General features: G+C 37.1%; 1 protein-coding gene across 3 annotated transcripts in view; it reads right to left on the bottom strand.

Annotated features, from left to right (window-relative positions):
* LOC114046897 (centrosomal protein of 89 kDa-like) overlaps positions 1-23119 on the bottom strand; it is a 160838-nt gene that overhangs the window by 40762 nt on the left and 96957 nt on the right. For 2 of the 3 annotated variants that reach the window (XM_027867510.1, XM_027867511.1), the window contains exons 15-17: positions 22525-22692; positions 21372-21513; positions 12222-12311 (exon numbers count right to left, since the gene is read on the bottom strand). In XM_027867510.1, the coding sequence (XP_027723311.1) occupies positions 12222-12311; positions 21372-21513; positions 22525-22692 (400 nt within the window). Of the gene's footprint in view, positions 1-11030; positions 11368-12221; positions 12312-21371; positions 21514-22524; positions 22693-23119 lie in introns of those variants that run through there. The other variant, XM_027867512.1, reaches the window with a different exon arrangement.

Genomic DNA, 23119 nt, shown 5'->3' with positions numbered 1-23119 from the left:
AACAACATGGAACTCAGACAGCAGTGAAGCGGTCTTAACACCAAAGAACTTGGTATCTTCAAGTCCTTCCCATGGATTTTCCAACTGTTTAGTAATTACACTTATGGAAGTTCAGCCAAACTGGACAAGGACTCCCAGCCAAAACACTATCTCTGACGACTATGGCGGTCACAGTTTGGGCTCAGTATCTATAAGTTCTTATAGTCAAATTGATCAAGACCTTTTCTCTAAAATCTGTAATCATGTACCTAGAATACTAATGTGGCTATTGGGATTTTTCTACTTTGGATCCCTGCCTCTTGGGATCTACTTTTTGGTGATGCAAAAAGTAGCCCTGGGAATTGTATGTGTCAGTCTAGTTCCCTCAAGTCTCACTATATGTCTTATATATGTTTTTTGCCAATGTCTCTGTCAGGAAATCGGTGACTGTTCCTCAATAAGTTGACAGTTACTGTTTTAATATGTTGTACGTGTAAGCAAAACTTAAATACAATGAATGACATTTCATAATTAACGATCTCAGTGTAACTTTTTAAATTGAAAAACTAAAATAACTTATGAAATTCACAACTGAGTTAAGACATTATAAATTTATAAAAGTTACACAGTAAACTTTCTTGTGAACTTCTCTCTTATTAAGGTCTCCCCATCCTAATTGGAAAGTTCAATCCATGTCTGTTCTTTGCCATATTTTACCTAAGGAACTGAAAAATATCTTGAGAATTCAGCTTAACCTAGATTCTACTAAATGAGTGGTGGTCAATGTTACCTTTAAAAAGTACTGTACAATAAACCTTCACTAATTTACATTCCTGATGGAAGGTCAGTTTAAATGGGTAAAAAGTGTGGATTGTAGTATCATTTTTAAACAAGGTAGTTTGATCTGTTTGATCTAGGCTACTACAAGTTTGGCAAATAGAGATCCCAGAAAATCAATTGCTTATACATAAATGAAAGTTTTAAAAGTGCTTAAAAATCAGTATGTGTTCTTATGCAGCCTAGATATTTCTTCCTTCTCAAAACTTATTTTAACCTTATCGATATGTCAGTGAACTAGTATTTATTAAACACCTATTATGTTCCAGGTTCTGTGGTAAGCACTGGGGATACAAAGAAAGGCAAAAACACAGTCAATAAATGTTTATTAGGCCCCTACTATATGTCAGGCACTGTCCTAAGAACTAGTGATACAAAAAGATACAAAAGACAGTCTTTGCCCTCAGGGAGCTCAAAATCTAAAGGAGGACATAACAAATATGCACAAACAAGCTTATATATGGGGAAAAATAGGAAATAATTAAGATAGTGAAGGCGCTAAAGTTAAAAGGGGTTGGGAAAGGCTTCCTGTAAAAGATGGAATTTTAGTTGGGACTTAAAAGAAACCAGGGAAGCCAAGAGGCAGAGATGAGGAGAGAGCACTTTCTAGGTATGGGAGGCAAAGAAAACTGGCTGGAAACAAGAGGCCTGTCTTGTTCACGGAATAGCAGGGAAGCTGGACTGAAGAGTACAAGGCAACGAGTAAAGTGTAAAAAGACTGCAAAGTTACGAGGTGGCAATGTTATGAAAGGGCTTTGAACACCAAACAGATGATTTGTATTTGATCCTGGAGTTGATAAGGAGCCACTGGAGTTTGCTGAGTATCAGGGAGTATCAAGGAGCTCCTAGTCCAACGGGGAAGACAACATGCAAACAACTATGTGAAAATAAGATACATACAGGTTAAATTAAGGTAATCTCAAAGGGGAGACACTAAGATTAAGGAGAGCTGGGAAAGGCTTAATGAAGAAGCCTTGGTAAATCCTTTTTTCATAACTGCAGCAAAAGTTTAAAAACTTCAGCTTAGGCTCATTCTTAGTCTGAATTATCAAAAATTTCAAATCACGAGGTTTTTACTTTGAGTGACATAGGCTGCTTAACTAAATCCCTTCCCCAAAGGGGAGGATGGAGGAATTGGAGTAGGTACAAGTACACGGAAACAGAATGACTAATACCTCTCTAAGGGCAGCCCCAGACACCAAAAAAATTCAATCCATATCAGTGCTTATCCTTAAACTGCCTACTTGAGATGAGTGCGTTATGAGTCCTAGGCTTTCCTTAGATTTTTCCATTTGCAAACAGGCTTGGGCTCTTTTAATCTACCTCAGTATAAAAACAACAGATCCTACCCCTATTCCCTTCCCCATAAATCATATCATAAATCCCCATAAATGGCCTATGATCTGGATGCTACCTTTATAGCCTTGCTCCTATATTCAACCCTTCTCTCCTCTGACATTGCCACCACTTCAAGTTTGTCTATTGCAAGTCTCCTGGTGGGTCTGCCTGCCACAAGTCTCTCTTCACTCTAGTCCATCTTCGACTCAGTTGTCAAAGTGATCTTCCCAAAGTTCAAATCCAACTATGTTACCAGCTCCCCTACTCGACAATGCTAGTGCCACTGTCCCTATCACTTCTATCTAAAATAAAGTCTTTTGTTTGGCATTCAAAGCTCTTCATGCTCCCACCTCCACCCCCGAGTTTTCCAGTTTTCTAACACATTACACTTCCTGAGCTACTCTTCAATCCAGCAACACTGGTCACTTAGCTGTTCCTCAAACAAGACTCCACCTCCTGACTGTAACCATTTTCACTGGATGTGCCTCATGCCTGGAACGCTCATTTCCTCACCTCATCCTGGTTTCCTTCAAGTCCCTTCTAAAGTTCTACCTTCTATAGGAAGCCTTTTACAATCCTTCTCATTCTTAGTGCTTCCCCTGAGCTTATCAAGTTATCCTCTATATATCTCATCTGTACACAGTTTTTTACATGTTGTCTCTCCCATTAGATTGGGACCTCCGTGAGAGCAGGGACTGTCTTTTGCCTTTCTTTGTATCCCTAGTATATAATACGGTACCTGGCACATTTTTTGTTGAGTCACTTTAGTTGTGTCTGACTGTCTGTGACCTTATTTGGGGTTTTCTTGGCGGAGATACTGGAGTGCTTTGCCATTTACCTCCCCAGCTCATTTTTACCAATGAGGAAACTAAGGCAAACAGGGTTACGTGGCTTGCCCGGGTCATACAGCTAATAAGTATCTGAGGCCAGATTTGAACTCAGGTCTTCTGACTCCAGGCCTGGCGCTCTATCTACTGTGCCACCTAGCTGCCCACCTGGTACATAGTAGGTGCTTAATAAATGTTTACAAAACGGCTGAATAAAATGGCTTTCCTAGTGACTATCTTTACTTGTGCAGCTAAATTTCCCCGAACAGGACCAAACCCTGTAATCTGAGGGTGGCATGTAAGGCATGTATGGTTTTGTATCAATCTGTGTGAGTGGCTCTACTTGTGGTTTATATGCTAATAAATCCTGCAGGTGGCTAACAGATCGGTGTGACTGTGTTCCTTGAGATCCAGAGCCACACCAATGCAATATTAAAAATAAATGTAACAGGATTGCTATGTCAAATAGCATGACTCTTCTAAAAGGACTGAGTTTTTAGAAATGATCATGAGAACTGATGTTTCTATTTTAGAATGAAAATAAAATGCTTAATATACTTGTGTTAAAATATATATCAACCCTCTTATTATGATAATGCAAGGCAGACAATGTAAGAATAACAGCCCTTAGCCTCAATTTTTCCACATATCAACCATACAACTGGGAACTTAGAATACGGGATAGGATGGGAAGGGGAGGAGAAGAGGATAGCCATTAAGAATACAACAAACTCATAGATCAACCATCTGTAAATTATTGAAAGTGGTTAATCTTGCTGGAAGCATTTTTTCCAAGAAACGATAAGTTTATATTTGAATCAAAGAGTTTCTGAAAATGGAATCACAAGTACCATATTTTAAAAGAGAACTGCCATAAATTAGGCAGCCACATTCATACTGGGGATTCTCAAATGAAAAATAATATAACATAAGAATGAACAATTTCTGATAAAACGCTGGAGTATCTTTTAGAATAAAGACATACTTAAAAGCATATATCTTTTTTCATTTGAAAACACAAGGCTTAAAAACACAAAAGGAAGCTTTTTATAACATGGTGTATTATTTCATGGTTATCCCACAGGTAAAAATGTACCCTCTGTAACATAAATATAATAAAACTTTGATTATTCATAATGCCTGAAAGACAGTGAGATTAATTTAATTTTATAGTCAATTAGCCAGAAAAGCCCTTTAACTTCCAAACCTTGTTTTAAAAATATTTTCTAAAATATATTAGCATACTTTCTTGCTTTAGTAAGCAGAATATAATCAATGTAATGGGATCTTTCTTTGATTCAAGATCTTTCAGGGCCACAGAGTAATCATTCTAAATATTAGTTATAATCACAAAGCAGGGATAGATGGACATTTAAAAGTAGAATGCAAGATTACAACCCCTATCATTCTGGCCTGTGAAAGTGGAATGAAGTACCATTAGGGTTAATTAAATGCTGTTTCTTCACACTCTCACTAAAGGTCTGGGAAGGGGGCAGCAGTCATAACAAAACTAAATCTCTAATGTGAGCTTGTTTATATAACCGTTTGTCAATTTCTTCTAAAAGGTAAGAACAAAATAGATAAGAGTACTGGAGAATTTTTTTTTACGGTACATTAAAAAGATACTTTCTATAACAAAGTTTTCTGTAAAACTAATGTTATCCCCTTCCTGTACATACTACCCTTATATATATGTATGTATGTGTGTAGATATGTATGTATGTGTGTATGTATATATGGATAAAACCCTTTTGAACATTTTAGATACTGTTATTTTCTGGGGAAAAACAATCCCCCAGGATTTATTTCAGGATATGGGAAGAGAATCAGAACACAAAGAATCCTGCTAAACATTTAGGTCTAATACATACACATGAAGGTGTGCCAGCTGTCAAGGGTCAGCTATAAGTTCAAAAAAAATCAAAACTTAAAAATAAATGTCTTCTCAACAACACAATTTTACATGTGTTTAGTGTATGACTCACAATGTCTCTCTCCTCCCCAACTCCTGCCCTCCTACTAAGGGCTTCAACATATGGGACAGAGAGCTGGACCTGGAATCAGGAAGACCTGAGTTCAAACTGGTCTCAGACACTGATTTACAAGTTGTGTGACCCATGGTAAGTCATTTAGCCTCTGCCTGCTTCAGCATCCTCATCTGTAAAATGGTGGTAATAACACCACCTACTTCTCAAGGTTGTGGTATGGAGAAAATGAGATAATATTTGCAAAGTGCTTTAGCAAACCTTAAAGTACTACATAAATGCTAGCTATTGTTATTATTGTTAATATTTTGGATTTGTGATACCATAAATTTTTCATTTATTTATTTTAGACAATTGGGGTTAAGTGACTTGCCCAGGGTCACACAGCTAGTAAGTATCAAGTGTTTGGTCTGAGGTCACATTTGAACTCAGGTCCTCCTGACTTCAGGACCAGTGCTCTATCCACTGTGCCACCTAGCTACCTCTATGAATATTTTTAAAGCAAGTTCCAATATTTTATTTAGTTCAAATGAAAATCAATACACCTATAATCTAAGATGAAGAATTAGCAAATAAAATATATATGTATTTTTAGCAATAAGCTAGTATTAGTATTTAGCAATTAGCAAATAAAAATATATACATATATATATATATGTATCCCAATATATGTATTGTAGTTTTTCTACAAATCACAATAAGGCAGAAGTAGATAGAGGGCTAGCAATTCAGTTATGAAGGCCTGAGTTCATATCTTGCTTCTGACGCATAACGGGCTACCCTGATTGGCAAGTTACTTCATCTTTCCATGTCCTAAGTGATTCTCTAAGATGAATTATCATATGCATCCACAGAGGACATTTCTGACCTGGGAATTTCCCACACATAAGAACTTACAGGTACACACACACAGCCCTGAGCTTCCAGAAAAGCTAGCTGAACTCGAAATGATTCTAAATGACTAAAAATGACATATTCTCATGTGACCCTGGAATATGATAGAAATATAATAAAATATGTATTCTGGAATACTTTAGATGCCTTTCGTTTTCAGCACTAACTTTAGTTTTTGATATTTCACAAGTGAAGAAGAGCACATATTGACATGTTCCCTCACCCTTCCCTGTCTCGCTATTAACACCGCATTTAAGATCAAAGGCTGTCTAATTTCATTTTTTATTTTTTTAAATCTCTCATACTCGGCACAGAGGAAAATTAAATGCAGTGAGTAGTAAGAATCAAAATTTATTTGAATAATATCAAGATTAAAACTTTTCTCCTAGTTTTATTTTAAGCCTGGAATTCTATTTTCCTTACCTCCTATACTTCGTATTGAGCAGCTAGATGGCACAGTAGATAAAGTGCAGGCCTGGGGTCAGGAAGGCTCATCTTCCTAAGTTCAAATCTGGCCTCAAACATTTACTAGCTATGTGACCCTGAGCAAGTCACTTTACTGTTTGCCTGTTTCCTCACTTGTAAAATGAGCTGGAGAAGGAAACGGCAAACCACTCCAGTATCTGCCAAGAAAACCCCAAATGGGGTCACAAAGAGTGAGACAAGACTGACATAACTGAACAATAACAATACCACTTTATATATTTTAATATCTATTTGATAACAATTCACAATACCAGAGACTGCCTTTGCAAAATAAGAAAAAACATCATTTCTCCAATATTGTAAAAGCAATATTACTGTGTGAATCATTCAACAACACAGACTATTCTCTTCTCTCTCCTTTCTTGCGTATCACTAACACTGGTATATGTTAAGACAGAGGCAGCACATTCACTGTTCACTATAAACCATGAACTCAGAGTCTTCAAAGCAGACAACAGCCAGATTAACATGTAACGCGATACCTTTCTTTTTCCCACTTAGCCAGCTTGTAATCTCATCTTGAAATATTTAAGTCAAGACATTTGCCCTATTTTCATGTTTTTCCCATTTCTAGCAGTTTTTCCTATACTCTGTGGTGGTGGGAGGGGGTCATCATACAAATATTTGTATTTTTATTGACAAGTTATAAATGACTCACCATAAGCCTGAGAATTATTTTATTCATTTCATTAATTCAAAACATTGAAATAGTAGCATATAGTCCACTCATGTGATGGAGTTTAAATATAAAACAATGTAACAGGTTTAAAAAGTCATAGTAAAGGTTTGAGATCAGTCTATAAAACTCAAAATAGATTCTGCATTTAAGCATTATAAAATGCACAATTCCAAATAAAACATGTGACATATTCAGAAAAATGAAGAGAACAGCAATGTTAGAATGTATATTTTTTGGGGGGGGTAGGCCTAGGCAATGGGGTTAAGTGACTTGCCCAGGGTCACACAGCTCCTAAATGTTATGTGTCTGAGGCCGGATTTGAGCTCAGGTCCTCCTAAATCCAGGGCTGGTGCTCTATCCACTGTGCCACCTAGCTGTCCTATGTTAGAATGTTTACAGATAGATTTAAAGGTGACCAGGTTATTTTGAGACATTACAATAAGTATTTTCTTTCTTTCTTTCTTTCTTTCTTTCTTTTTTTTTGCTTAGGCGATTGGGGTTAACTGATTTGCCCAGGGTCACAAAGCTAGTGTTACGTGTCTGAGGCTGGATTTGAACTCAGGTCCTCCTGACTCCAAGGCCAGAGCTCTATTTTTTTTGTTTTGTTTAATTATAAACTTACATTTATTGAGTTTTTATGACTTCACAAATAGAAGGTGTGAAGACATGAATAGACAATGGTTTGCTTCTTTTTTATTTTAATTTTTTATTAATTTATTTTGATTTATCAATAATCATTTCCATATGCTTTTGAGTTTAAAATTTTTCTCCCCCTTCCGCCCTACCACCCTCCCCAAGACGGCGCACAATCTGATATAGGCTATACATTTACATTCATATTAAACATATTTTCACATTAGTGATATTGTAAGTAGAAATTAAAACCAATAGGAGGAACCATCAGAAAGAGGAAACAAAACTCAACAGAAGAGAAAAAAAAATAACAATTCGGCTTCCATAGTTCTTTGTTTGAGTGTGGACAGCATTTTCCATCACAAGGCCTCTGGAGATGTCTTAGATCCTTGTATTGCCAGGAAGGGTTAAGTTTATAAATATTAGTCATCACACAACGTGGCTGTTATTGTGAACAACGTTCTCTTGGTTCTGCTCACTTCACTCAGCATCAGACCATAGAAGTCTTTCCAGGTTTTTCTGAAGTTAGCCTGTTCATCATTTCTTATAGCACAACAGTATTCCATCACATTCATATACCACAACTTGCTCAGCCATTCCCCACTTGATGGGCATCCTCTCAAATTCCAATTCTTTGCCACCACAAAAAGAGCTGCTATGAATATTTTTGTACGTGTATATCCTTCTCCCATTTGTGTGATCTCTTTGGGATATAGCCCTAGAAGTGCTATTGCTGGGTCAGAGAGTAATGCACATTTTTATAGCCCTTTGGGCATGCTTCCAAATTGCTCTCCAAAATGGTTGGATCATTTCACAACTCCACCAGCAATGCATTAGTGTTCCAATTTCCCCACATCTTCTCCAACATTTATCATTTTCCTGTTTTGTCATGTTGGCCATTCTGATGGGTGTGATGTGGTACTGCCAGAGCTCTATTTACTGCACCACCCAGCTGCCCCCAAATCAGGATTTTCTAATAAATAAAATAGGGCAATTCTGCAACCTATGGCTTTAAAGAAAATTTAAGTGAGTAATATTTTGGCTATACTTTCCCTTTTTTTTTTAACCAAATACTGACTTTATCTTCGAGGATTTTTTTTTTAATTTGTTTTAAATTTGGATTTACCCTAAATCCATCCCAAGAGGTATATGTTAGATTACAAACTACATAAATCACAACTTTTTCAAAGGTATATGACATAATCTGTTAGGCATCACTCTAAGAGAACTGTCCACTGCATTTCAGGAAAATTCTTTTAGGGGTGACAATATGAGGCATGCATAGCTTTTAAACATTGCTTTTCAAGAACAATGCATTTGTAGAAAAGACCCAGATTCTAATAAGAGATTTTAAGTTTATTGAGGTTTGTTTTATCAGACAGAAAAGAGTTATGATGTTCACTAATGGGGACTCCTGCAGTCATCAGGAATTCTAAGTTTCAGGGATAATGACAACTACTACTCCTCAGGCAAATGGAATGGTCCAAAGAGTTGGTCATGTTACTTTCTCCCAGAGTACATAATTTAATTTATAAGACAAGGACATAGGTATGCCCCACCCCATCCCTTGGCCAAGATATCCAATGAAGGATGATAAAAATATTTTTCAGGAGTCTTTTGGATTTGATAAAGAGGGTTTTACACTGGAAAGGGAGGGAAGAGAAAACTTCCTTAATGGTTTCCAATTCAGATACCATAGGAGTAACAGGTAAAACACAGAAAGACTCATCAGTAATTCACAGAAGCCTGTCAAAGAGAGGCAGCAATAATGACCTCATATGTTTATAAACAAAAGCACGAAATATAGATAACAGACAAGATAAACTAGAGAATCTTAAGTCAAGAAAGCAAATTCACTTGCATGGATGATTGACATTTGGCAGGATGAGGTCTATGGCTGGAAATAAGGCTACATAAGTATATACTTTATTCTAAAGGGACAAAATTTTTTTAAAAATCAGTAGAGAGCTATGGGATATTAAGAAGTAATACTCTCATAAGGAAATATGAGAGTTAGGGTGAGGGAATCCTAACATAGAGAATTGGGATGAAAAATCAATGGAGAAATAAAAGTAAAAAGCAGTAAAGGGCAATTTAGGTAAAGCCACAGAAGCTTTGAAGTCAGGATTATGTTAAATAGATCACATGAAGTCAGTGCTCTCTCATCTCTGCCTTTGCTGACCAGCTGAAGGCAGGCACCTCTGATCACTTCTTGACCCAACTAATCAAAGAGCACATGGAAATTCAGCAGACAGCACTAGCTAGAAGCTGCACCACTGGGCACCACCACTCCCCTGATTTCTCAATTCTACCTGCAGCCAAATCCCCCTGCTCTGAGCAGCAGAGAAAGAGAGGCAGACAAACAGGCAGGCTACACCAGTTATAAGAAGCTCACCCACAGTGGGCTTTGCTTTTTTTTTTTTAAGCAGTTGGTGGTGTAGTGGATGGAGTGCTGAGCCTGTAATCCAGAAGACCTGAGCTCAAATTGGACCTCAGACATTTACTAGCTATATGATCTTTGGCCAGTGCTTTAACTTCTGTTTGCCTAGGTTTCTTCATCTATAAAATGGGGGTAATAATAGTACTTACTTTGCAGGGTTGTTGTGAGGATCATGAGATAATATTTATGAAAGTGCTTAGCACAGTTTTCTGCCCCATCTCATTTTCTTTGATGTTTATTCCAGTGTTTCAAGGGCACATTATGTTAAAAGGTTACTTCTCTTACAAGGAGACAAAGTGAAGGTTGTGAAATTAGTTCTAAAATGCATCAAGCAAAACCAAAACTCTGAGCTGTCTTCTTAATGCAGCAATATATTTGTCTTCAACAAATGTAAGTTACAACATCAACAAGATAACTATTAAAAAACAACTGGTTGGCTACATTTTTATAAGCCTTCAGTAAAAGGATGAATTTTTTTAGTATTTTAAATTGAAAATATATTCACTTGGAAAATAACATCAATTCTAAATATCTTTTACAGAATTATAATAAAACTTTTTTATATCAGGATCAAATTTTGAAATAAATTAACTACTAGAATTAAGCTTATAAAAGCTAACCATCAGGGCAGCTAGGTGGTGAAATGGATAGAGCTCTGGCATTGGAGTCAGAAGGACCTGAGTTCAAATCTGGTCTCAGAGGCTTGACACTTAACTAGCTCTGTGATCCTGGGCAAGTCACTTAACCCTGACTGCCTCACCAAAAAAAAAAAACAACAAAAAACAAAACAAAACAAAAATATGGCTACTGTATAGTCTTTTCCAGACTGTTCTGATGTGCCAAGAATTCACTGCCCACAAAATCCATACATAGTATCAGTTCCTGAAATAAATTTTCTTCATTTATACTATAGTAAATTTCATGTTGTTCAAAATAATTAATTTGGTATATACTGGAATAAACTTTTGGTTAACTAGTTTACACTAAGAAATATGTCAGTTTGAAGGTCCCTAAAAATGAACATGATTCTGGAGCATGTGCTCCAGAAACTCTTAACATTCCTACCTCGTACTGGTAAAGAACTGCTTGGAATTTAAATATAGTTTCCTACAGAAATCTAGAAAGTTGGTCTTGGATATGTAAGACAGCCTAGTACAGTGGAAAAAATACTGATGCTGAGACCCAAATTCTTGCGTTGGCTTTATTACCAAAAAACCTGTGTGACCTTTGGCAAACCCCTTCTTCCTCTTGTGCCTTCAATTTCTTCCTCTGAAAAATGAGGGAAGTGGATTAATCTCTAAGGCAGAGGTGGGGATTTATTAAGGGAATTTGTTCTGTGAAGTTTGGATTCAGTCAAAAGGCTACACTTGAGGACCTAAAGGGCCACATGTGGCCTCTAGGTCACAGGTTCCCCAACCTACTCCAAGGTCTCTTTCCAGTTCAAAATTCTATAAGCTAATTCTATTAGTTATTTCCATCTTGAGAGGGAAGAAAGTTGCTCCCTCAAGGAACAATTGGGTAAGGATGTTAGCTTTACCCGAGCAAAAGTATTTTTAACTAAATAAATCCAGAGCCAGAGATTTCGTTTTATTGTTGAGAAAATTAAAATACGATACTGCAAGCATTTTCTTACAGCATCAAGGGCATAGTAGTTTAAAGGTTTTGTATGTAAGTTACGAAAATTAGGAAAATGAGAACCTAAGTGACTCTGCTTTTACTTGGTGTGACTCTACCATGTACCACTCCATCAAAGCTATAACTAGCATTTCAGGGACGTGAGATGAATAAATACCACAAAAGATACCTAGTGTGAAAAACAGTCCTCAAATCAACTTTTTAAGACAAATTCAATTGAGGTAGAGGGAGAGACCATGAACATCAGCCTCATAGAAGTGAAACGGAGATAATGGAACATAAAACACTGTTAACAGGGGAAGACTAGGAGGGTTATCACTTGCAATGTAGTCAGTTGGATGAAGGGAAAGGAGTCTCAGTATGTAGTAATGTAGTAATTCTGTGAATGCATAATGTTCTTAAACACAAAGTCCACACTACACCCGAGAATAGCACCTCATCCCGTTTTTTAAAAGGAATATCTATGTTTCCCTAAATAGGATGCTTACCTTCACCTTCTCTTCTAATTTTCCTAAGCGAATATTCCCTTCTATTATTTTGTAGAGGACTCCCTGCTTTTCATTTTCTAGGCACTGAGCCTGTCGAAAAACAAGAAAAAAGAAAAGAGATTCTTAGAGTCTTCTGCAACTGGGTACAAGCATCACTGGTATGATGAATAATAAGTATAGTCCCATTCCACCATTTTTTAACATTCACATCATCTTCTCTTCTCAATGTTCAGATACATAGTACTGGCTGTAGCTAGGATATTGACAACACAAGCCAAGGGAAAATGGAGGAGTCTGCAACTAAGAAGCCAGATGTTTAAGCTTAAAGTTGTATAGATTTGTATGGTATTTCAATATTATTCAAGAATTAATTAAATAACTTCTAGAAGTACAAGTACATTAAGAATATCAAATGGAAAAAATCATTCAAGAAAATGTCACTAACTTTAAATGTTTCCTGTTATTAATTAGAGAAACGCAAATTAAAACAACTCTGACGTCCCACCTTATATCTATCAGATTGGCTAATATGACAAAATAAAAAAAGGAAAATGATAGATGTGGGAGGGGATATGGGAAAATTGGGACACTAATGCACTGTTGGTGTAGTTGTGAACTGATCTAACCATTCTGGAAAGCAATTTGGAATTACGTCCAAAGGCATAAAACTGTATAGCCTCTGATCCAGCAATACCACTGCTAGGTCCATATTCCAAAAACATCCACAAAAAGGGAAAAGAGCCTCTTTGTACAAAAATATTTATAGCAGCTCTTTTCGTGGTGGCTAAGAATTGGAAATTAAAGGGATGCCCATCAATTAAGGAATGGCCAAACAAGCTGTGGTACATGATCGTAATGGAATATTATCATACTATAAGAAATGACAAGCAGGATGATTTCAGAAAAACTTGTAAAGACTTATATGAACTGATGCAGAATGAAGTGAGCAGAACCAGAAGAAAGTTATACATAGTAACAACAATATTGTATGATGAAGAACTGTGAATGATTTAGCTATTCTCAGGAACACAATGATCCAAGACAATCCCAAAGGACTAATAATGAAGCATACTACCCACCTCCAGAGAAAGAACTGATACTATCTGAATACAGACTGAAGCATGCTATTTCCCTCTTTCTTTCTTTCATTGTTTTTCTTTTATTCAAGTCTTTTTGTACAAAATGACTAATATGGAAATGTTTTACATAACTGAAAATGTATAACCTATATCTGATTGCTTACTGTCTTGAGGGAGGGGAAGGGAGAGAAGGATAGAATTTGGAACTCAAAACTTAGAAAGAAAACTAAATGTTAAAAAATTGTTTTAATATGTAATTGGGGGGAAAATAAAAATTATTTTAAAAAAAGAAAAAAAGACAATAACATATTAACACTAAAAAAAATTTCCTGTTGCATAATAGTTTGTTTTATTATATTAAGTTGTCCTTGAGCTACAATGTCTTTCTTCCAAATGAAATAACAAAACTAATAAATATCTGAGGATATATATTTTAACTGAGTTAATATGATTAACACAAGACAAAAAGTAAATTACTATATTTTAAAATGTTTATTTTCTTTCAGCCTAAATTAAACACTTTGAATGTTTAAAAAGTTATAAATTCTTACAATATTCCATATAAAATAGATCAGCAATGACAATTCCACATTCCAAAGAAAGAAATTAATATAAAACAAAAATGATAAAATGTAAAGTGCTAAATTTAGTCAGAGGACCTGGGTTTAAGTCTCAGCTCTGCCCCATATTAGTTGTGTGATATTAGGCAAGTCATTTCATTTCTATGGGCCTGTTTCCCTAGCTGTGAAAGAAAGAGTTTAACTAGACAGTCTCTGAATGTTTTTTCCAGTTTTAAAACTATGATCCTATATCTCCATTATAGCTAAGGTCTCTTCCAGCTCTAACATTCTGGGAAGTCAGATGAACTAATAATGGAAGCAAGTATGTGCCAGACCTAGGATAAGAAATCAAATCCTTTCAATCTCTAGGTTGTTTCTTAATCTAAGTATTTACATTATTTTTCTTTAGTGGAGACTACAATTTCCTGAATCTTATACTTCAGAAGGATTAACACAATAACATGTGACATCTAGAAAATGTATCATATTCTCCCTTAAGGAAAAATAGGTAATATGTGTCCACAGAGAAGTAAAAATTTTTCAAATTTCATAATAACATATCAGGGTCCAACCTAACCCTGTTTTTTAATGAAAATTTCAACTTTCACTTCATACTTGTATGTTGCACATCCTATACCAGAGGTTTCAAACTCATAGCCCACAAAATTCCCAAATGCAGCCAGAACCAGACTAAAATTTAATTAGGAAATGTTTAACAAAAACTAAATAAATAAAAATTCAACATGGATAAATGTTAATTTGTGGTTTTCTAAGTCATTATGTGGCTTGCAGGGATCCATTTCTATTTGTTTGGTACCACTGGCCTACACCATTCTGTTCAGCAGCAAAAGGCTCCCTGGCCTGGCAGCTGCTGTTATCTAAAAGCAGCGACCACAGCATGGGACAGAGGGGAAAAAGGCAAGCTAGGTCAGAAGGGTCTGAGGGTGGAGAACACGCAGGTGACTGGAGAGGCAGCAGCAATCACTGACCTCAACATGTATGTGTGGGTTCTTTTCTTTTTTCTGAGAGATGAGTTTTTAGCTTTAAGAAAGGTCTGTTCATATAATTTTAAGGCTTTTAAAAAAGGAATAGAAAGTGAATTAAAAAGTAGTAGAAGCCTAATCCAATATAAGTGATAGGTGACAAATACAATCCACAATTTCAGTCCAAATATTAATAGGAGAAAATGTCATGGGGAGGTTACCTAAGGAATCCATTCTGACTATTTTCAGTAAGAAGGCCTCTGAGCTTATCCTACCACATTAATCTCTATGTTCCTATTGCATAGATGTATTATGCTTTTAATAAATACTTGCTCCTATTACTAAATTCTTGTGTTAGTTTGATGCCCTAGAGTGTCCAGGCCAAAAACTGGAGGACCCAAGGAATGCTCAGCCTGTTTAGTAATGTTATCCCAACAACAGGCTTAGAGTAGCCCCAAGCTTGTGGCTGGGGTCCCATGATCACCACTCACAGTGGCTTTCAGAAATACTCTATTGGCAACAGTACAGAATAATGTCATTCTAAGGACTATTAGGAGGACCAGTAGCTACTCTCTCTTTTTTTTATTTCTGGAGGCAATTTTAATTGGAGGTAATCACGGTTAAGTGACTTGCCCAGGGTCACACAGCTAGTAAGTGTCTGAGATCACATTTGAACTCAGGTCCTCCTGACTCTAGGGCCTGTTGCTCTATCCACTGTACCACCTAGCTGAATTTGCTTTAGCAGTAGAATGAAGCTTACACCTAAGCTTCCTAGGCTTATTTCAAGCTAAGCAGCCACCACCACTCATCATTTTTGTGATTTTTCTCCACCTTTTTTCAGCAGCATGTGCATAAGATCAAAGGCAACAGACCATAGGAGTGATACAACAATGAAGCTCAGCAGAGCAAGATCAGCATGTGATAAGAAGGCGAGAGACTCAAGAGAAGAGGACAGTGTACAGTTGAAGTGGTTCACCAAGTGGTCAAGATGGACAAAGAAGAGTGTAGCCAGTGCAGGGGTGATGGCCTAGGAAAGAGCTGAGGGGATGGTGGAACATGCAGGTCACGTAAGTCACGGTGTGCAGGATGAAGCTTTAGAGTTGCAACGCAGAGGGAGAGGTAGAAAGACAGTATGTGGTCACATATGGGAATTTCAGAGTTCATGAACATGGAAGTGGTGAGTGAAATTTGTGAGTGATAACAAGATCAAGGGTATGACCATCTTGGTGTAGGGCAGTCCGTTTTCCTGGATAGCTCCAATTTTTAGGAAATTTCCCCTTATACCAGGGCTTCTTAAACTTTTCCCACTCAAAACCCCTTTTGGCATTTAGGCAGCGTTGGTTGTGTTGTGTGGCCTGAGGGCATGTGTAGTACAAAGTGGGCATGCTTTGTGTTCAGGACCGAGGCTGCAGTGAGGTTGTGCAACACAGCACAGGCAAACACTGCCAGAAATACCTCGGATTCACACAGCGCCTGATTTTGAATTTTTGGTTGTTGAGCATTGAGAAACATTTTACTGTTGCCAAATTTTTGCAACCACATATGGGATCATGACCCACAGTTTAAGAAGCACTGCACTGGGCCTATATCAGGCTCTACAATTGCTACTCAGTGCTTTTAGTTCTGCCATGTAGGGGCAAGCATAACAAATGTAATCCCCCTTCTACCTGACAGTCCTTTAAATACTAGAAGTAGCTATGATGTCCCACACTAAAAGTCTTCCCTCTCCAAGCCAAAGCTTTCTAGGACTTTCAATTAATCCTCACAGGGCAGAATTTTTAGTTCCCTCACCATCTTAGTCACCTTCTCGACATATACTTGAACTTGTCAAAGTCCTTCCTAAAAGATGGTGTCTAGAACTGAACATGGTACTCAAACACAATCCAAGGCAGTGTAGAGGGGGTTGTCACTTCCCTTATTTTGGGCACTGTGCTGTCACTAATGCTACTACTTAAGACTGCTTTGGTTTTTTTGGCTGCCATATCACACTAACTTAGCTTACAGTCCACTAAAACACCCAAGTCTTTTACTGTTTTCTACTCATGCACTTCTAATCCTACACTGTTGCAACTAATCTTCTGAACCCAAGTATAGGAGTTAACACATCCTTATTAAATTGTACATGTTTTAATGTTTCAATTGTGAAAAGCACATTTTTATACCAATGAAAAAAGAGGCTAACTTATTCTGGATCTATTTTGGTAGGCCAACTAAAGTTTTTAAATTTATGTATTAATCAGTGATGGCAAGACAATAGTAGTATATATTTTCACATGATTTGACTAAGGGAAAACATACAACTTTATATAGGGTGGCCCAAAAGTCTCAGTGCAGTTTAAAGCTATTTAAGCTATTAAAAAACTGTACTAAGACTTTTGGGATACTCTGTATATCATAGGGTCAGTCAGAAGCACTAAGGATCTAAGTGTGCAGTAAGTCACAGTTGTTCCTCACTTCTATTTTCAATCCTTGACTTCATTCATTAGATCTCTAAAAGTCAAGAGATCATCCAAAGGAACATCATGAATTATACTGAGAATCCGATGAGCAAGCCTGATTATTATAAAACATTTATATTCAGCTACTGCAGTATAATCCATGCACCTGATACCTGTGGTGAGGTACAGACAATTTGTTCCAGTTGACTATGATGTTATAACCTCCCCCCCGACTCTGTTTTTAAGAGAATTCTGAAGTCAAGAAAGTCAATAAACATTTGTTTAAGCATCTCTTTATCAGGCCCAGCATGGAGCAAGATGAAACTTGCAGTTGGGGTGGGAAATGATCTAAGTTGGCTGAGTTACAGAACTGATTTCATTTTGTAGGTTGATAAGTTTCTGGAGATGATAAAGTTCGGGAGAGAAGCCAGGTGGGGAATGATGAGATAAATGCCCTGCATGCCCTCCTTAAATGGTGGAGGATCTGGAAGGAGCTTTCAGACATGAATCCATCACCCTCTCCAATCAGAGAGAGAGGGAGAGGTCCCAAGGGCAGGGTTGCTAACGAGGTATGAGTTTCACTGCTGATTTCATCTTGCAGAAGGACGAGTTTCTGAACTTGAACTTATGATGTCCAGGAGAGCAGCCAGGTGAGAAATGAAGTATGCAAATCTCATGCTAAATCCATACTAACTTGAAATAATGGTTTTCAAGAGAAAAGTTCTGTAGTTTTCTAGTTTTGGACTGAATGAAGAATGAACTTCTCTCTATCTGGCCTTTGCCAAAATATACTTTGGGTTTTTTTTGTTTTTTAGGCAATTGGGGTTAAGTGACTTGCCCGGGGTCACACAGCTAGTAAGTGTCAAGTGTTTGGTCTGAGGCCATATTTGAACTCAGGTACTCCTGACTTTAGGGCCGGTGCTCTATCCACTGCGCCACCTAGCTGCCCCTTATACTTTGTTTTGACATAGAAAAATTTGTAATATTTGATTGTGAATTTTTAAAATTTCCTTTTATGCATAACAATGTCTTTGAAAGCATATAACCAGCAAAATACTCAAAGGATACCGTGAAAGAGGACAAGCTGTTAAAGCCTCTACTACTAGTCTCTAATAGCAAACAAAGAATCCATATTACCTTTCAAGAGATGTTATTTAAAAATTGGCATGGTCTTTGTGACTGCTTGACATCCTTCTCTGTGTATAGTCATCTCCTTATAATTCTTACACTTTCATATATATCCTGTACTTATCACACTGTAAAGTGGATTGGAACAGCTCAAGTAGCCATACATGTAACAGAACAATCACTATTTCCCTTTTTCATCCTAAGATTGAAGATGCTTTGGCCCTATCAAATCCAATGATTAATTAGATCTTATGATCAATATCTTTTTCATAAGTCAGAAAAGAAAGTAACTCACAAAAGGTTTTAAAATGAAACACTGGTGTCTCTTGGAGTCACCGGCTTCCATTTGGTCAATTTTAATTTTTCAAGGCATTATTTTCTTAGTAAGGTTTTGTATCTCTTTCACAAAGCTGTTAATTCTCTTTTCATAACTTTCTTCCATACTTCTCATTTGGTTTTCAAAACAATTTTCAGCTCCCTCTTTAACTCTTCTAGGAATTTTTCTTAGGCTTGTTCTGCACTTTTCTTTGAAGTTTTAGAATTACTTTTTCTTTTTGCTTTTTGGTGAGGCAGTTGGTGTTAAGTGACTTGTCCAGGGTCACACAGCTACTAAGTGTTATGTGTCTGAGGCCAGATTTGAACTCAGGTCCTCCTGACTCCAGGGCCAGCGCTCTATCCACTGAGCCACCTAGCTGCCATACATGCCCCCTTTGAAGCTTTGCATGAAGATGTTTTCCAGTCCTTGCCTTTTTCTGTGTTTGTGTCTTGAGCTTCCCTGTCACCATGGTAGCTCTTTATGGTCAGGTTCCTTCTGTTTGTTTGCTTGCTCATTCTTCCAGCTTAGTCCTTGACTTTGGACTTTATGTTAATGTTGGACTCTTCTGGGAAGGGTGGGGGGAGATGTCTGGCCTGGGCTTATGTCCTTTTACATCCTTCCGTTCCTTTCACAGTTCAGGCCAGGGGGCCTGTAAGTTTTCAGTGCTTCCAAGACCATGTGATCTGAGGACAGGTCTGTTCACTGCCCTCCTGGTCTAAGCTCTGTAAGTTGGATCTGTTGGCTTGTATATCGTTGAATTTCAGTGATTGCTGCTTAACTCAGTCACAGTTAGTTTGTTAGGAGATTTTACAGATTCAGAGTGACTGAACAGCATGCTGGCCCTCCTATGGCCCTGGTCCCCTGCCCGAGTTATTCCACTACAGGGTTATGGGCTGGACTAAAGGTTAAGACTGGGTTGTTACTCTATTCCTGGGCTCAGAACTATATATGGAACTTGTTTCTTACTCAGTATTCAGCTAGGGCCCTGTTCTCTTGTGACACTCTTCTCTATGTGTGTTTCTATGACCTGGAACTGGGTAATGAGCTACAGAGCTGCCAGATAGCACTTGTTCCTGTTCCTAGTCCTTGTTCTTGGATCCCCCAGGATCTCTTTCTATTCCATGGCTTTCTGCCCTAGTGCTCTGTCTTGGCTCCCTTTCCCTCTCCAGGCTCTGAATGTTCCCTGTACCCATCGCTACTATGTGCACTCATGGCCAACTCCTACTCCAGTGTCCACAGACTTCTCTATCTTCCTAGGTTACCCTTGGCTGGAAAATGACTCACTGTGACTTTTTTTCTTGGCTTTTCCTATTAAAATTTGGTCTGATACACCTTCTAGATTATTGTGGAAGATGTATGCTCAAAGAGTTAAGGCAAAAATGTTTCCTCTGACCTGCCATCTTGACTTTGGCCCCTTAGTGTAATTTTTCAACAACTGAATTCTGCTGGAATGGTCTTCCAGAACCAAAGGCCACCTCCTCCCTGCAGCTAGTCATTATAACAGTGCTTGAGTAGAGACCTTTCCAAAAACTTCAGTGGCTCCCTAGTGCCTCTAGTATAAAATATAAACTCCTTGGGCATTTAAAGTCTCCCACACTAGATAAAGGTCCAATTTGTCCAGACAAACTGGCCCCCTGCAATCATGACCCAACATACTTTCCACATCCCACCTCCATCCCTTTCCAAATGCCTGGAATGCATGTCCTTCTCACCTCCACCTCGTGGAAGACATAGCTCCCTTCCTGGTGTAGCTCAAGGGTCATCTCCTAAGGTCCTTTCTGATCCTTCCCCAACACTTGTTAATGTCCTTTTCCTACAAAATCCTGGGTATTTATTTACTCTGTATATGGTAGCCAGGAATGTAAACACCTGAAGAGTAGAAGCCTCATAAATTCCAAAAGAGAATCTAGAATAGTTTAGAATAGTCTAAACTCATTGAACTAAATTTTTCACTTCTTCTCAGTACTCTCCTTGTCACTACCACCTTCTTCCAGCTGGAGATAAAAGTGGGTACTTTTACTAAATATTCAGTCTCACAATCCCGGTTACCAATACAAACCACAGTTGCTTCTTATTCAAAGAAATTCACAGTAACAGGGCTCTGAGTTGTCAGAACACAAGAAAATGCTAATGCTAAACTATTAATCTGATACCTACACATTTGAAAGTTATTTTGCATTTTATATTGTTCCCATTGTTAGACTAAGGAAAATATGACCAAACTGTTTTAGATACATGTTAAAAAAGATTACAACCGTAATTCTTATATGGCAGATTAGAATGAATAGTAATTCTCAGAAGTAGAACAAAATAGTTGTTTCTCTTCCAAAGTATGACTTAAGTCTTCTTCCAAGGTTTAATTTTTACTGTTTCCAATAAATACCTTTTATGATGAATACAGTTGATTTAAAAACAAAATCTAATTGGAAAACATGTCTGAAACAGAATATTTTGAAGCTTGTTATACTTTGAAATTCAAGTCAACAAAGACTTAAGTGAATATTACGTAAAGCACTCGAGACACTTGGAGGTATAAAGATTTTTTTAAAGCTTTAAATAATATTAATTTTGAATTAATATCCTTAAAAATCTTAAGCACGCACAATAAAAAGCGGTTTTACCTGAGGTAATCTTGAGGAAACTTACCAAATGTATCAGATTGTCACGTTCTTGAGCTATACCATTTGCCAAAATGACAAAATTTGTCAGATACTGGTGAGCTACCTCTTCTTTCTCCATTGCTTCTTCTACTTGTTGTTGAAGGAGGTCTATTTGCTTTTGAGATCCCCTACAAAAGTTCACCAGATAATTACATTTAAAAAAAAACTTACTAGTTTTGTGACAATGAAATAGCTATGTTATTAAGAACATCAAATGCCTCAGAAGTTAAATTATATTATTTTACAACCTGAAGCTTTCATTAAATTTAAAAGTAAAAGCTCATATGAGAATTTACTTTTAGACTAAACATATTAATTTATTGATACAAAATAATATCATCAACATACATAATAACTGAGCAATCAATGGAATAATGAAACCCTTTTTTTTTTCCTTTGGATTTCTGACTCATGTAGACCGAGAATGTTAGAACTAGGAGGAACTTTAGGAACATTTAATCCAATCTCTTCATTTTACCTAGGAAGAAACCTTAACATAGTAAGTTGGTAATAGAAGTGAGACTATAACCCAAGTCTCCTGCTTCCTAATGCTCTTTCCAGTATACCTCATACTAAAGATCCTATGCAAAATGAGCACAAAAGAAATATATGAATTATATTCATTCCATAAATGAAATATTGGAGAACATGAAGTAAAAATTACCTACACAAAAACCTCATGAGATGTGTCTTTTCTTCTTCAGTTTCCATAGGCAATTTGTTTGATATATACTAAAGTCTCTGTTTTCTAGCACCATTAGAGAATAAAGTACTCTAGTTTACCAAATAACTTTTGGTTAATACTATATCATGACTCAGATGGTACCTAGGGGCCTTATATATAAATCAAGGTCATCATCAGTATCAATTGTTATTGAACTGTTGACACTGAGAAATGCTGATTTCTGGGTGCTTTATCAGATAAACCAGCCTTTACTGTACTGTTATTGTGATATGAGAATTATTCTAATTAGCATTCTCTCTTTACATAGCACTTATTAACAAAACAAAGATAGGGGTACTAGAAGATAAAAAGGAAAAGACAAAGGCTATAAATCTCCAACATGGAGTTCAGGCATATTTTTGGATATTTTATTTAGTGTGGCGGAAAAACAAGTTAAAAAAGAAAATTGATAAACCTATTTAATTTCTGTGCCTTTTCCAATTCAGCTCCCAGGACTTTGTTTTCAGCTTCCAATTTACTTTTATTTAAAAGCAGGCTCTTGGTTTGTGCTTGCAGTTCTGTCATCTTTCCTATCAAGCTGTCAGTCTCTGCACTCCATTTCTCTTTTTCCTTCTGCAGCTGGCTGGGAGAAAAAAAGCAAGAAGTTATATTCAACATACTACTGTTAAGACAAGATCATTGTGAGATAATCGATCACCAATATAATCCTCCAGTCCCTGGCATGAGAACTCTGCAAGCCCTCTGTGAGAGGGTCACTCTCACGGAGGAGGACTGAAGTAGGCCTTGGTCACTGTGGAAGACAGGTACACTGCTGAGGTCTGGGAAGATGGGATAGGAGAAGTGGGCTAGGAAATGTGTTTCATTATATTATCTGCCCCACTTTTAGGGCCAAAGATGGAGAAGTTTGACATTTTTCTTGAGAGTCAAAGTATAATACTGATTTAAAATTATTATAAGTTAACATGAAAAACTGATATTAAATATATTTCTATTATAATAAAATTTGCTGTAAACAAGACCTAAAAAGCTTTAGTAGAGGCTTCAAGCAA

Source organism: Vombatus ursinus, unplaced genomic scaffold (genome assembly GCF_900497805.2).
Source record: "Vombatus ursinus unplaced genomic scaffold, bare-nosed wombat genome assembly UNPS02014786.1, whole genome shotgun sequence".
Taxonomy (NCBI): Eukaryota; Metazoa; Chordata; class Mammalia; order Diprotodontia; family Vombatidae; genus Vombatus; species Vombatus ursinus.
Note: the sequence above shows the minus strand (reverse complement) of the source record. Positions and strands in the feature narration are given on the sequence as shown.